At 60.3% G+C, this 12,882-nt stretch overlaps 1 protein-coding gene across 4 annotated transcripts; it reads left to right on the plus strand.

The window, feature by feature from the left end:
* Nucleotides 1-340: 340 nt before the first annotated feature.
* SPRY3 (sprouty RTK signaling antagonist 3) lies at nt 341-9,381 on the plus strand. 4 transcript variants are annotated; one of them, XM_063170261.1, is made up of 2 exons: nt 341-427; nt 5,765-9,381. In XM_063170261.1, the coding sequence occupies exon 2, from the start codon at nt 5,812-5,814 to the stop codon at nt 6,727-6,729; it is 918 nt and encodes a 305-aa protein (XP_063026331.1). In that variant the 5' UTR covers nt 341-427; nt 5,765-5,811; the 3' UTR covers nt 6,730-9,381. The 4 variants fall into 4 exon arrangements, with proteins under 4 accessions (XP_063026331.1, XP_063026330.1, XP_063026332.1 ...); XM_063170260.1 differs by lacking the exon at nt 341-427 and adding an exon at nt 1,941-2,089; XM_063170262.1 differs by lacking the exon at nt 341-427 and adding an exon at nt 1,983-2,019.
* The last annotated feature ends 3,501 nt before the right edge of the window (nt 9,382-12,882 follow it).

The following is a 12,882-nucleotide window of genomic DNA, read 5'->3' on the forward strand; positions in this document are numbered from 1 at the left end:
CAGTCCCTGCTCCACAGCCCCACACGGGGAGAGGTGGCCAGGAACCTGCAGCAGTCTCACACCTTCCTCTGCCATGGCTCATCAGGGAGATCCACGTCTCTCTCCCAACAGCCAAAACCCCTCCTGAGGAGGGGGGGCCCCATCCCGGATCCTTCCTCTGGGGGAGGCTCCAAACTTCCCTGCCTTGCTAGTGCCCTGGGGTTCGCAGCCCTCCTCTCCAGCCGTGCTGTGGTCAATAACTCACCGGGAGGCTGCTGCTCTCCCTGTGCTTCCCACCCTCCCACTCCTCCCGGAGCGCTGCATTCATGCCTGCTCGGCCCTCCCTCGGCAGCCAGCGAGGAATCGAGCGGCGCCGGCGGAGCACGACGCGGGCTGCGCTGGGATGCTGCGAGCCAGCGAGGGAAGCCTGAATCACCGGCACCTCAAGGTGGGAGTGAGAGATTGGGGCTGGGAGAGAGGGAGGACAGCACACGTGCTCCCCGGAGTCAGGTGCTCTCAGCCAGCTGGCTGGGAATCGGGCAGCGCTGATGCTTTCTGTGCCTTTAAAGACGGAACTGAGGGCGATGGGGAGAAGAGGAGGGGCCGGTGGCAGCAGAGGGGGTCAGGCTGAAGGCTCTGAGCTGGAGCCGAGGCTGAGGGATGCTGTCAGGGACTCGTTCTTCTTGGAGAAACTCCTGGAGGAGCGTCCCCGGTGGGATCCCATGGAGTTGGAGAAACCCTCAGCCTAGAAATACCTAAAAATGAGACTGCAAGGGCTCAGCTGGGCACCGTGTGTGAGAATGGAGTCTCTGGCCCCAGCTGGGGGGATTCCAGTGCTTCTGCTGGCACCAGCTGGGAGGGAGCCCCTGGGGTCTGTGGGATCACCCCAGTTTGTCCTCATCTGTTACTGCCACAAGCAGCAGAGCTGGATTTATCACTCCTATTCCAGGTCCTTCTCTTCCCCTCTGTCCCCATGCTGCTCTCACACACTCAGACACCGTGTTTGCCATCCAGCCTGGGGACTGCCCACCCCGAGGGGGTCCTGTGATGCTGGGCTTGTCTGGGGGGGCTGAGGGCTTGGTGGTTTCATCTTCACATTTCTGAGACAGATTCTGAGCCCTCCCCGAGCCGGGGCTGTCGCTTTGCTCATCTGGTGAGCATCCCAGAGAGAATGGGTGATCACCCTGAAGCTGTCGAGGGGAATGGAGGGAGGCTGGGGACTCTGCTGGGGCCCACAAGTGATGTCCAGTGTCATCAGGGTGGCCTTTGGGACTGTCAAGCCAGGTCTACTTTACTGTAAATGGGGGTGAGGGGTGTCACAAGGACCCCTGGTGCTCCCGAGCCACAGGCACGAAAGCAGGAAAGCAAGGGATGTGGGAAAAGCGTGCAGTGACTTGGGAAAACCTCTGGAATGGGAGGTCCCGGTCCCGCTTGGACCTTGAGTCCAAGCTTTTTGTTTCTGGGAGAGTGGGATGTGTGTGGGCTGGTTCTGTGGGTGGAAAAGCTGCTCCCAGCCTCTCTGCCGAGTGTGTCTCTGCAGGGCTCATCCAGGTGTGGCTTTGGGATTTTGGGAAGTGTTGGAGCTGGATGGCCCCGGGCTGTCCCGGGGGCAGAGGTGAGCCGGGAGAAGGTTGGACTCGATGACCTTAGAGGGCTTTTCCCACCTTTTCCATGGTCCTGTGAGGTGACTGAGCCGTTTCACGGCGGTTTATGGATCAAACCCAAGGTGATGGATCCTGAGTCGCTGCCGGCCCCTTTGCGCCCCAGCCAGGCAGGACCTGCCCGCGGTGTCACACTGACCCCGCCGCACCCCGCCGCGCTGCTGTGTCCCCAGGGGCGCTGTCCCCCTGGGGTGGGCACAGGGGGACACCGGCCCGGGGGGCGCAGGGAGGGACGCGGAGCCCGGGCCAGACGGAAACGTTTAAAGAGCGCTGAGCATCCCGCGGCGGGGCTGGGCGGCAGCGGCGCCTGGGGAGCGCTGCGGGGCTCTGCGGAGCCGCTAATGGGCCGAGTCCATTTCAGAGGGATGACGCCACTTGGGTAAAGCGTTAAGAGCTCCGGGAAGGCAGCGCAGAGCGAGGGGGAGCGCGATGCTCCCGGGCAGCGCCAGGTCCCTCCCTCCTCCCTCCATCCCTCCTCCTCCTCCTCCTCCTCCCTCCGCCCAGCCTCCCGTTCCCACCGAGCGCGGGGCCCCCCCGCCGCTCCCGCTGCCCGCGGCGCGGGGCTCGGCTGCGGGGCCGGGGCTGCCCCGCTCCGCCCCGGGGCTGCCCCCGCAGCGCTCGGGCTCCGCGGGCCGATGGACCGGCGGCGGCTGCGGGGTGAGTCCCCGGCGCGGACAGGACACGCGTGGGCTGCGGGGCGCGGCGGGGGACACGCGTGGGCCGAGCGGGAGGGCTCCTGGGCACGCGTGAGCCGCTGCTGGAGGGACGCGGGTGCCTGGGTGCGCACGGGCTGTGCGAGGGAGCTGAGGTTCCGTGCGGGCGGCGATTGGGGTCCTGCACACGCGTGGGGTGCGCGCGGTGGGGCTGGGGCCGCCTGTGGGTCCGAGTCACGCGTGGGCTGTGCTGAGAGTGCCCCGCACACTGAGAGCGGGCTGCGGGCGCGGCGGTGCCCGGGAGTCCCGGGACACGGGGGCTGCGTGTGCGTGGAGGGGCTGCGAGCCCCGCGTGGGCTGCGCGCGGAGCGGGACCGGGGGCTCAGCCTCCCCCAGCGCCCCGCTGCACCCCGCTGCACCCCGACACGGCGAGGGGGTCCCTTTTCTCCCACCTGACGCCCTGAGCCGCTTGCCCCCGGCTCGCAGCCACCTCCAGCCTGTAAATCATTTGCTTTTACGATCCTTCCTCTGGCCCATTATCACACGAACTTTATATGTTTGAGGCTGGCGGTGGCCATAAAGCTGGCCCGGTTTCCGGGGCTGGCATGCCCGCCTGGCAGGCAGGGTGTGAGGAGGAGGAGGAGGCGGCTGGGGGACGCTGCCCCGGGTCCCCCAGGCAGGCAGGTGGGCAGGGAGGGGTGCAGCAGAGCTCCGGGATTGCCCGGCTCAGTGGGGCTGGGATATGGACTGATTGCAGCCCTGGGATCAGGCTGGAGCAGGGAGGGAGTGGGGAGCACTGGGCTGTTCGGGGCTGGGGGAGAAGGAATCAGCAGGGTCCCAGCTCCAGTCATTCAGTCCCTCTGCAGGACCCACAGATGTTCTCTTCAGCTCCCCTTCGTTCCCACAGGGACATTTACATCCCCCCAGTCAGTGAGCCTAGGTCCTTGTCTGATCCCTGCACCTTGCAATCACAGTCCTGGGGGCGTTTGGGCCCTGGTCCAGTGTTGGGGGGCTCCCAAGATCTGTGTTTTTCTGTGTCTGAGCCCTGCCCCCAGATCTGGAGTGTCCGGCACAGCTGATGGTCACCCCGTCTCTGGCTGTGTCCCCCGGGCTTGGTTCCTCCTCATGCTGTCCCTCCCACCCCAGCCTGGCCCAGGGGTCTCCTCACGCCTCTTGAGCTCCAGGTGCTCAGAGGATTTGGGCTCCCTGTGCTGGGCCAGCAGCCCCACTGGCTCTGTGGCTGCAGGACCCTCTGTGGGGTCTCTCCCCATGGCTGGAGGCCCCCAGGACCCTCACAGGGCTCATCTCAGTGGCCAAGCCTGAACGACCAAGTGCTGAGGCCAGGTGAGTGGGGATGGACACCTGGTGTGAGCAGCTGCTCCCAGGTGGAATCAGCATCGCTCTCTGAATGATCCCGTCCCGACAGGATCTGGGTCATGAGGGGTGTGGGGATGCTCCGAGGCTGCTCCCTGCTCCCCTCTGCACAGGCCCAGCTGCAGGCTGAGGTGGGCCCTCCCTCTTCAGGGGGTGCTGGGGCTTCACGTCCCCAGCCTGTGCTTTGGTGAGACCCTCCCAGGTGAGGAGCTCGGTGACAGCAGGTGACAGCCACAAGAGCTTTGCCTCTGGCCTCTTCCCATCTCACAAACCTTCCCCGAGTCTGCCATGCCCTCCTAATTCCCCTTGGCACTGCTGTGAAGGAAAAGGGTTCCCAAATCACCTGTGGGTGTCCTGGGTGAGCGACTCCTCACTGTCTGCATTTTCCCACACGGGGAATTGCATGGAGGAGGGAAAACCCCAAATCTGAGCAGATCAGTTTCCTTTTCTTTCCAGAGAGGGGGATGGGAGAGGCGAGATCTTGCTTGAACAGTCAAAGTAAGTTGCCTTTGCTTTTCCCTGCTCCTCAAGGTCAGCCTAGCTAATGAAAATCAATCTTCCCTCTGCCTCTCTCTGCTGCATGAGCAGATTCTACCTGTGGCCCCTTCACCTACTTGAGAGCGGCGGCCGCCCCGTTCTGCCGAGGGAGCTCCCTCCAGAGCGGTGCCTTCCTGCGGGCCCGGCGGTGTCCGTGACACAGGGGGTCACTCTGTGACCTGTCCCCTCTGTCCCGGGGAAGGCGGCCGTGCACGGGCAGCACGGATCCCACGGGGAGATCTGTGCTGGACGTGGTGGGCTCTGGCATGCAGTGAGTGATGTCCGTCTGTCCTCTGGGCGCTCCTGGCAGCTCCGTGTGCCGATGTCCAGAGCAGGAGCTTTGTGTCTCCCTCCCTCCCTCCCTCTCGTGGCTCCCGTGCCCGCTGCTCTCTCCCCTCTCCTCTCCCAGCCCCACCGAGGGGTTTCCCTGGCAGATGAAGGTTTGGAGATGGAGCTGCTGCCATGGGGCCAAGCTTGCCAGGACGGGCAGTGGTGGCACATGGAGTCTCCCTGCTCCATCCCAAGGCCCTCAGCAGTGCTGCTGCTCCTGGGCACAGCAGGTTCTGCTGCCAGCACTGCCACCCAGGAAGGGCCACGTCCTGAAAACAACGGCAAAGGGCACAGCAGGGTGGTGTGAGGGGCACCACAGGGCTTGCCTGTGCCAAGGCTGCCTTCCCTGGTGTCTGTGCCAGGTTTGAAGGGAAACCTGCCCTTCCCAATGCTCCCGACGGGGGCAAATTGGCTCCTGGGCTGGGGATGGGGTACTGGAATGCTGCAGTCCACCAGGACTTGGAGTCTGTGGGATAGTCCTGTCCTTGGCCAAACACAGGGCTCCATTTCATCCCTGGAAGTGTTAAAACAATATGGATGTGGGTCTTGAGGACATGGTTCAGTGGTGAACATGGTGGTGGTTGATGGTTGGAGTCGCTGATCTTAGAGGGCTTTTCCAACTTCACCGATTCAGTGACTCTAATTTGTCACTGCTGCTGCCTAGAGTTAGAGAACCTGTGCTCAGATTCCCCATCCCAGGGAATGGGAGCAGGAGGCTGCTCAGGGTGTGCTGGGAGCCTCCAGAGCAGAGAGAGCCCCTGCTCTGAGGGAGATGCCGTTCCCAGCTCTGTCATGCCTCTGGATCAGTCACTGCTTCCCATTTCCCCTCCTCCAGAGAGGGCCAGCACAGGTCCCTGGGGAAGGAGAAGGAGGTGCTGGTGAGGGGTGGGAAATCCTCTGGAAGGACACAAGAGGCTCAAAAGCATGGAGAGAGGCTGTGCCCGCCAGGGTCGAGGGGCAGATCCGACAGCCCTTCCTTTGGGATGTGTCCAGCCTGAGTGTTCCCAGGCACAAAACTGCTCCGGGTCTGATTGCTGGAAATCCTTTTGTTTGGAGTTCTCCAGGCAGCCTTTGTGTCCTGCTTTGCTTTAGTGGAAGGTGTCCCTGCCTGTGGCAAGAGGCTGGGATGAGACGAGCTTCGAGGTCCCTTCCGTCCCAAAGCAGTCTGTGATTCAATGATTTGGACGGACGTAACAGGGATATTTTCTCTCTTCCTGCCCCATCCTTTAGGATCTTTAGATGTGCCCTGATGCCGCAGGGTCTCCCGGCTCCTGGAAATGCAGCTCTCTTCCAGCGTGGCTGAACTCAGCTGCGACGAGACCATGGACCCACCCGCCGAGGACTTCCAGCAGGTGCTGTCCATCGACCAAATCCGCTCCATCCGCGCCAGCAACAACTACGTGGAGAGGCCGGCGGCGTGCTTCCAGCAAGCCCGCTCCAACCCCTCGCTGTCGCAGCCCCCGCACAAGCAGGAGTGGTCCCAGGACCGCCTGGCGTCTTCCACCTTCCAGGACCTGCACCGCAGCCACAGCCAGCAGCACCAGGCGCCGCCGCCGCAGCCGCACCTGAGCCACTCGAGCACGGCCAGCTCGGTGTCGCAGAGCACCACGGCCTCGGAGCAGCGCCTGCTGAGCAGCCTGACGCCGTCGCACTCCGGGCACTCTCTGGTGCGGACGCAGCCCCGCGGGGCTGAGCTGAAGGCCGAGGAGTCGCCGCGGAAGGGCGCGGAGCCGGCGGCGGGGCACGGGGCGCACCTGGTGCTGTGCGAGGCGTGCGGGCGCTGCCGCTGCCCGCGCTGCACGGCCGCCCGCAGCCTGCCCTCCTGCTGGCTCTGCAACCAGCGCTGCCTCTGCTCCGCCGAGAGCCTCCTCGACTACGGGACCTGCCTCTGCTGCGTCAAGGGGCTCTTCTACCACTGCTCCACCGACGACGAGGACACCTGCGCCGACGACCCCTGCTCCTGCGGGCCGGGCTCCTGCTGCGCCCGCTGGGCTGCCATGAGCGTCCTGTCCCTCCTCTTGCCCTGCCTCTGCTGCTACTTTCCCACCCTGGGGTGCCTCAAACTTTGCCAGCGGGGCTATGACGGCCTGAAACGCCCCGGCTGCCGCTGCCAGAGCCACACCAACACGGTCTGCAGAAAGATCTCCTCGGCCAGCGGCACGCCCTTCCCCAAAACGCTGGACAAGCCGGTATGACCCTCCCGAGGAGGAGAAGCGGGCTTTGCTCCTCTTCCTCCCCCTCCTCCTCCTCTTCTCTCCTCCGTCCCGCTCCTCCCTCGGCTCCCTCTGCCCTGCGGTGCCCTCCCCTTCCCGCCATCACCTTCCAGGATCCAGACGGGTCACCTGGGGATCCCCAGGCTTTGGGACGCCCTGGCTGTGGTGCCGGGGGAGCTGGCACTGAGCTGGGGGGTACCAGTGGTTCTGCACGTACAGGAGAGGGACAGGAGAGGCAGAGCAAGCTGAGGGTGCCCTCCCTGGCTGTGTCCCACAGGGAAAGGTGACCCAGAGGGTCCTTGGGCTCTGCCCCCACGGCAAGGGTACCTTGGGCCCCTCAGGGCTCTGCTCTCCATAGTTCTAGGAGGTGCCCCACAGTATGGTCCTTATCCATGAGGGAGGAGACAGGTCAGTGCGTCCCTGTGCCAGAGTCCCTCGGGAGCCAGACCCCTCTCCCACTCTTTCTCCCTCTCCTGCACTTTCTGTGGGTGGCCTTTCGCCCCTCAGCTGGCCACAGGTCCCTTTCCCTGAGGGGCTGGGGTGCCAAGGGCTCTCACCATTGGCAGTGGCTTCACTCCAGGCTGGGAAGACGCTGGGAGAAGCGAGCGAGCTCCAGAATGAGGTGGCACCGTGTTTTTCTATCTCAAAGAGGAAGAGAAGGTGTGGGAAGCTTTAGAAACCTTCTGGCAGGGGAAGGAGCTATCGGAGGCAGCCCAGCCCACTCTCTCCTGCCCGACTGCAGCAAGGGAAAGGTCCCCTCTGGGATTTGGCTGAGAACAAGGAGCTGCTTGGAAATTGCCATTCATTTCTCCAGGCCTTGGAGGGCTGCCTGAGGTGGGAGCTGCCGCCTGGCTCCATCCCACCACCCAGCAGATGCCACAGGCACCAGCTCCGCGCTCGAACCCCGATCTGGTACCTTCCACCAGCACTGAATTCACTTTAAAAAACTACAGCAAAGCCAACTGTGAGCAGCCACCACTCCGGGGACTCCCCGGCAGGGCTTCTGTCACCTTGCCTTGGGCTGGAGGACATGGAAAGCAGGAGGGGGTGTCAAAGCTGGGGAGCCCGACCTTCCCTCCCTGCCAAGTTTCCTTTGAGTCCTCACTTCACTGAGGGGGTTCTGCCACTCGCTGACAGCTGGGAACAGGGCTGGAGCCAGACCATGGGGCCAGACCTGGGGCCATCTGCAGAGCAGAGGATGCTGCAATCCGAGTCAGGGCTCCGTGTTTCCTGCTGGGATGATGATAACCCCAACTGGTGGCTGTGGCAGGGGGACTCCAGGTGCTCCTGGGCTCAGCCCCATGTCTGTGCAGTGCCAGCTCCTGGTTGTGGCCCCGCTGGCATCCTTTGGGGGAGTTTGGAGCCGGGATGGCGTCCTGGAGCTCGGCTCTGCCTGCCTGTCCCCCTTCCCAGGGGTGGGAGCACGAGAGGGGGGAATGGTGCTCCTGGAGGAATATATGCAACACATCCCTTGGCTTCTCCAAGCCCCAGCTCCCAGGGCCCGTCCGCCGCCTCCTCCCAGCCGCCTCTTTCCGTAGAGTTCTGTGGATCTATTTTTGTAGATATAAATATAACGTTAGGATGGGTAGGTCTATTACTAATAATATTCATGATACTGCTGTGAACGGTGCCAGGTACAAGGTTTGGCTTCCTGGTGCACTTGCACAGGCTGGAAAAGATGATTTCCCAGTCAGTTTATTGCTAATCCCAGACCCTTGGTTCCCAGATTGTTGGGAGTGGGGGAAACGGAGGTGTACAGATTGTCTGGGGGTCTGCTCTGCAGGGAGGGTGGGATTCAGTGCTGGCTGAGAGGGGAGGCAGGAGTGGAATCTCATTGTGGGACTCCTCTTTCCATCCATTCACTTTCTAAAAATCACCATGGATCCAAGCTCCCTCTGTTGCGGGGAGAAGTGGTTCCAGGGAGTGATTCATCCCGCTTGGAAGCGTTATTCATCAAATCCTGTGCTGGCTGTGCCCAGCTCCCCTGACTCAAATGGCACCCAAACATTGAACTCCAGGCTCCATGGGGAAGGGGAGATGAGTCCCATGCCTGGTGGGAGGTTTGTGCTGGAGGATGTGATGGACGTGAGTGAAATCCTCTCCCTGATTTCTCCCAGAGCCAGAGGGGGGGTGTGGAAGGATCTGTGGGTGTCTCAGGAGGATGCTCTGGCATCATGCAGAGGGATCTCCTGGCATTAGGAAAGGACAGAGCCCCATCTGGGCACGGTCCATCCCTGAGGCCAGCCTGGACTCTGGAATCATTTGGATTTTAAAGCCATGACCTTCTCAGAGGATGCCCTGTAGGTGTGCGAACCCCTCTAAGATCATTCCTGTGGCAGCAAATATAAACTGCATTACTAATACATTTATCCTTATGCCAATAATTGCTTGGCTCCCTACTTTCAAGTGATGTTGTGGGGAGACACTTCCTCCCAGAGTCTCCTTCCTTTGGAAGGCTCAGTTCACTCTTCTATTGGTGCTGATTAAACTCCTTCTTCATAAAAACCAGAGAGCATTTTTAGGGAGAAAAGGTCCCTTTTTCCCTGTGGGTTGGAGGAACTGTCTCCCTTGAATGAGAATGAGAAACAGTTCATTGAAACTTTTTAAAGAAAACTAATGAACAGAATTTTCCAACTTGCTCTACTTTGATTTTTTTTTCCTCCTCCTTTTTAAACGGATCCCACTTGTAAATTTAGTTACCACCTCTGTATCTTTGCAATTCATTGCTTCCTCTCCTGATGGTGGAATGACTCAACATGTGAAGCTTCATCATTTTCACGGCCTCCCAAGTCATGCGAGCGCGGGGTGACCTCCCCCAGGTGCTGGAGCTGGGGGCTGAGGGGAGGCTGCCCATGAGCAGCTCCCAGAGCTCTGCTGGCACTCAGCAGCAGCACAGATACCTTCAGGAGCTGGGGGGAGGCCAGGGCTGCCAGGAGCCTCCACCTAATGGGCTTTTCTGGGTCAGTGCAGGGGCTCCCTTCCCACCAGGGAACGGTGCCACAGCCTGGAGAGGGCTGAGGAGCACGGCCAGGGCTCCTCTCTGTGAGATGGCAAATTTGGGGGAGACGTTTAATGAAATACTGGACATGTAGAAGGGAAGGGATTTAAAAGCTGTGGACATGGTTTGGTGATGGCTCCCAGTGCTGGGTTAATGTTTGGACTCAGTGGTCTCAGAGGGCTTTTCCAGCAGGAATGATTCCATGGTTCTAGGGAATGGAGGGGACAAGAGCCCCCTGGCACCGAGGGCTGTGGGACCAGAGCAGGGCGTTGTTTTCACCCAGGGCAGACACCAAAGCCACATCCAGGACTGCAGGGGCTGGAGCAGTTCAGCTTGCTGCTCTCTGCCCTGCTCATGGGGCAGATGGCTTTGCTGGAATTCCTGCTGCCCGCTCCAGCTGGGGCTCCTCAGCACATTTCCCTCCTTGCTCTCAGCAGGAAGGCGAGGTTGGCAAGCGCCAAAAGCTGTCCAAGGAGAAGCACCCAAAGCTCCTGATCACCGAGCTCATCCATGGTGGGAAAGGCTGTGGGCAGCCTCAGGTTCTTTCCCTGAGCTTTCCCAACCTCCTGTGACCAGATCCATGCTGCTCCATCCCCAGCTCGGCTGCCAGCCTGTTGGGTTTGCCCACGGAGAGGGCCCTGGTTGGGCTTGGGGTTGGGAGCCCCTTTCCTGCCCCACCCTCCGTGAGTCAGATCCCATCTGCTCGGGGTGTTTGTCTGCAGCTGCCTGTCCCAGCACTTGGGTTTCTCTCTGTCCTGACGCATCTCTTTTGGTTTTCTTTGGAATTGTCACATGTGGAGCCCTCTGCTCTCCTGCAGGGATGGATCCCCATTGTGAGGGAGCGTTCCTGGGCTGTTCTCTTCCTTTTGCCAGGGAACATTTGCCCCCTTTGCAGGGCTGGGGGCAGATTGGAGCAGGGAAAGGGATTCAGGTGCCAAAGGAGCAGGAAGCAGGAGCTGCTGAGCAGGACCTGAGCTCCCCCTGCTCTGCTCCCCATCCAGAGCCTCCTTCTCCCACCCAGGAGTCCAAAGCTCCATCCATGCAAGAACTTCTGATGCTTTTTGCTTCCTCCAAGGCTTCCCTTGGTCCCACTCCCCTTTTTCCCACTGGCAAATAAGTCTCAGCAAAGGTGGGGAGGGGTTTTGGGGACCAGGCTGGAGTGTCCCTCCCATCCCACCCCTGCCACTCCTGGTGGAAGGGCCAAAGAGGTCCTTTGGCTGCTGTCCACTCATCCTTGAGAAACATCAGTGCCTCAAAGAGCAGGGGAAGCTCTTTGTGACTCACAGATTCCCATAAAATCCCACTGGGTTCACTCCTGCCCATCCCCAGGGGTGAGCCCTGATGGAGGGAGGACAAATGCCATTGACCAACAGATGCCAAAGCCTGGGGTCAGAGATTAGAAACGGCTCTGAAGTGTGGTAGAGAGGGATGAGCCGGGTTTGAGGGGAGCTGCTGTGGGACTGGCACAGGAAAGGAGCCCTCTATGCCCTAAACTCCTGCTCCCAGCACCGCTGCTGTTGCTCCTTCCTGGGCTGTTCCGAGGCTGCAGAAGGCTGGGGGTGCTCAGACACTGGGAGGTCAAATATTTGTGACAGGGGTGTGATAAGGGCTGAGCCCCAGCCTGAAGGTCACTCTTGGTCTTTGACAGGATCCAGTTCAGGCTCGGCTCCTCTGAGGAACCCACGGAGCCCATGGGATGCTCATGATCCACTTGGCTCAAACCACCCTGAGCTGGGCCCTCCTGGGCTCAGCTGGCTTTGGGTACTTCCCCATGAACACCAGAATCTCTTGCCAGCCCTCCTGGGGTCACACTGAGAGTGGGGCTGGGATCTGTTCTCCTGCTTGGGGTGGTGTTGCAGAAAAATCCCCTGAGGACACAATGCTGGGGTTCCTGTGAGGGGCACTGCAGGCAGGGGGGGTTTGGATGGATGGATGGATGGATGGATGGATGGATGGATGGATGGATGGATGGATGGATGGATGGATGGATGAGGGATGGATGGATGATGGATGGATGGATGGATGGATGGATGGATGGATGGATGGATGGATGGATGATGGATGGATGATGGATGGATGATGGATGGATGGATGAGGGATGGATGGATGGATGGATGATGGATGGATGGATGGATGGATGGATGGATGATGGATGGATGGATGGATGGATGATGGATGGATGGATGGATGGATGGATAATGGATGGATGGATGGATGGATGGATGGATGATAGATGGATGGATGGATGATGGATGGATGGATGGATGGATGGATGGATGGATGGATGATAGATGGATGGATGATGGATGGATGGATGGATGGATGGATGGATGGATGGATGGATGGATGGATGATAGATGGATGGATGGATGGATGGATGGATGGATGGATGGATGATGAATGGATGGATGGATGGATGGATGGATGGATGATGGATGGATGGATGGATGGATGATGGATGGATGGATGGATGGATGATGGATGGATGGATGATGGATGGATGGATGGGTGGATGGATGATGCATGGATGGATGGATGGATGATGGATGGATGGGTGGATGGATGATGGATGGACGGACGGACGGACGGACGGACGGATGGATGGATGGATGGATGGATGGGGAGGGCTCACAGCCCTCCAGGGCAGCAGGAATGATTGAGGGAGGCTCTGGTCCCTCTCCTGCTGTGCCCAAATGGCTTCACACAGGCAGGACTGGTCCCACCCCAGAGCTGGGCTTGGGACAGGAGGGAGCTCCCACCTCTGTGCCAAGGTCACCCTCAGGAAGGCTCCTCAGCACAAGCCTGGCCTGTCCCCACCTTGCCCCTTTCCCCCTTTCCATTGGGATGCTCTCCTGGCAGCAGCTCCTCATCCTCCTCCTGCCCTGGTGTTTTCAGCACAAAGCTCTCCTTGGAAGATCCCCCTGGGCTCCCCAGGACAGGCCCAGGATCCCAAGGCTCCCATCCCGGGTTTCTGGGTACAAAGCCCTTCTGTACAGCCTGTAAAGATCCCTCCCCTGCTCTCTCCATTCCAGTTCATTTCTTTAAGGTATAATATATGTTTATAACCTGATGGCTGGTTTTTTTGACAATACTCTTGTACCTTTTAAGGGGAAAAAAATTAAAAAACCAAAGTATTT

This window comes from Melospiza melodia, chromosome 16 (genome assembly GCF_035770615.1).
Source record: "Melospiza melodia melodia isolate bMelMel2 chromosome 16, bMelMel2.pri, whole genome shotgun sequence".
NCBI classification, from domain to species: domain Eukaryota; kingdom Metazoa; phylum Chordata; class Aves; order Passeriformes; family Passerellidae; genus Melospiza; species Melospiza melodia.

What these genes read in the sequence shown, in the direction of transcription:
- SPRY3 (XM_063170261.1), top strand. Translation starts at nt 5,812, where the DNA reads ATGCAGCTCTCTTCCAGCGTGGCTGAACTCAGCTGCGACGAGACCATG.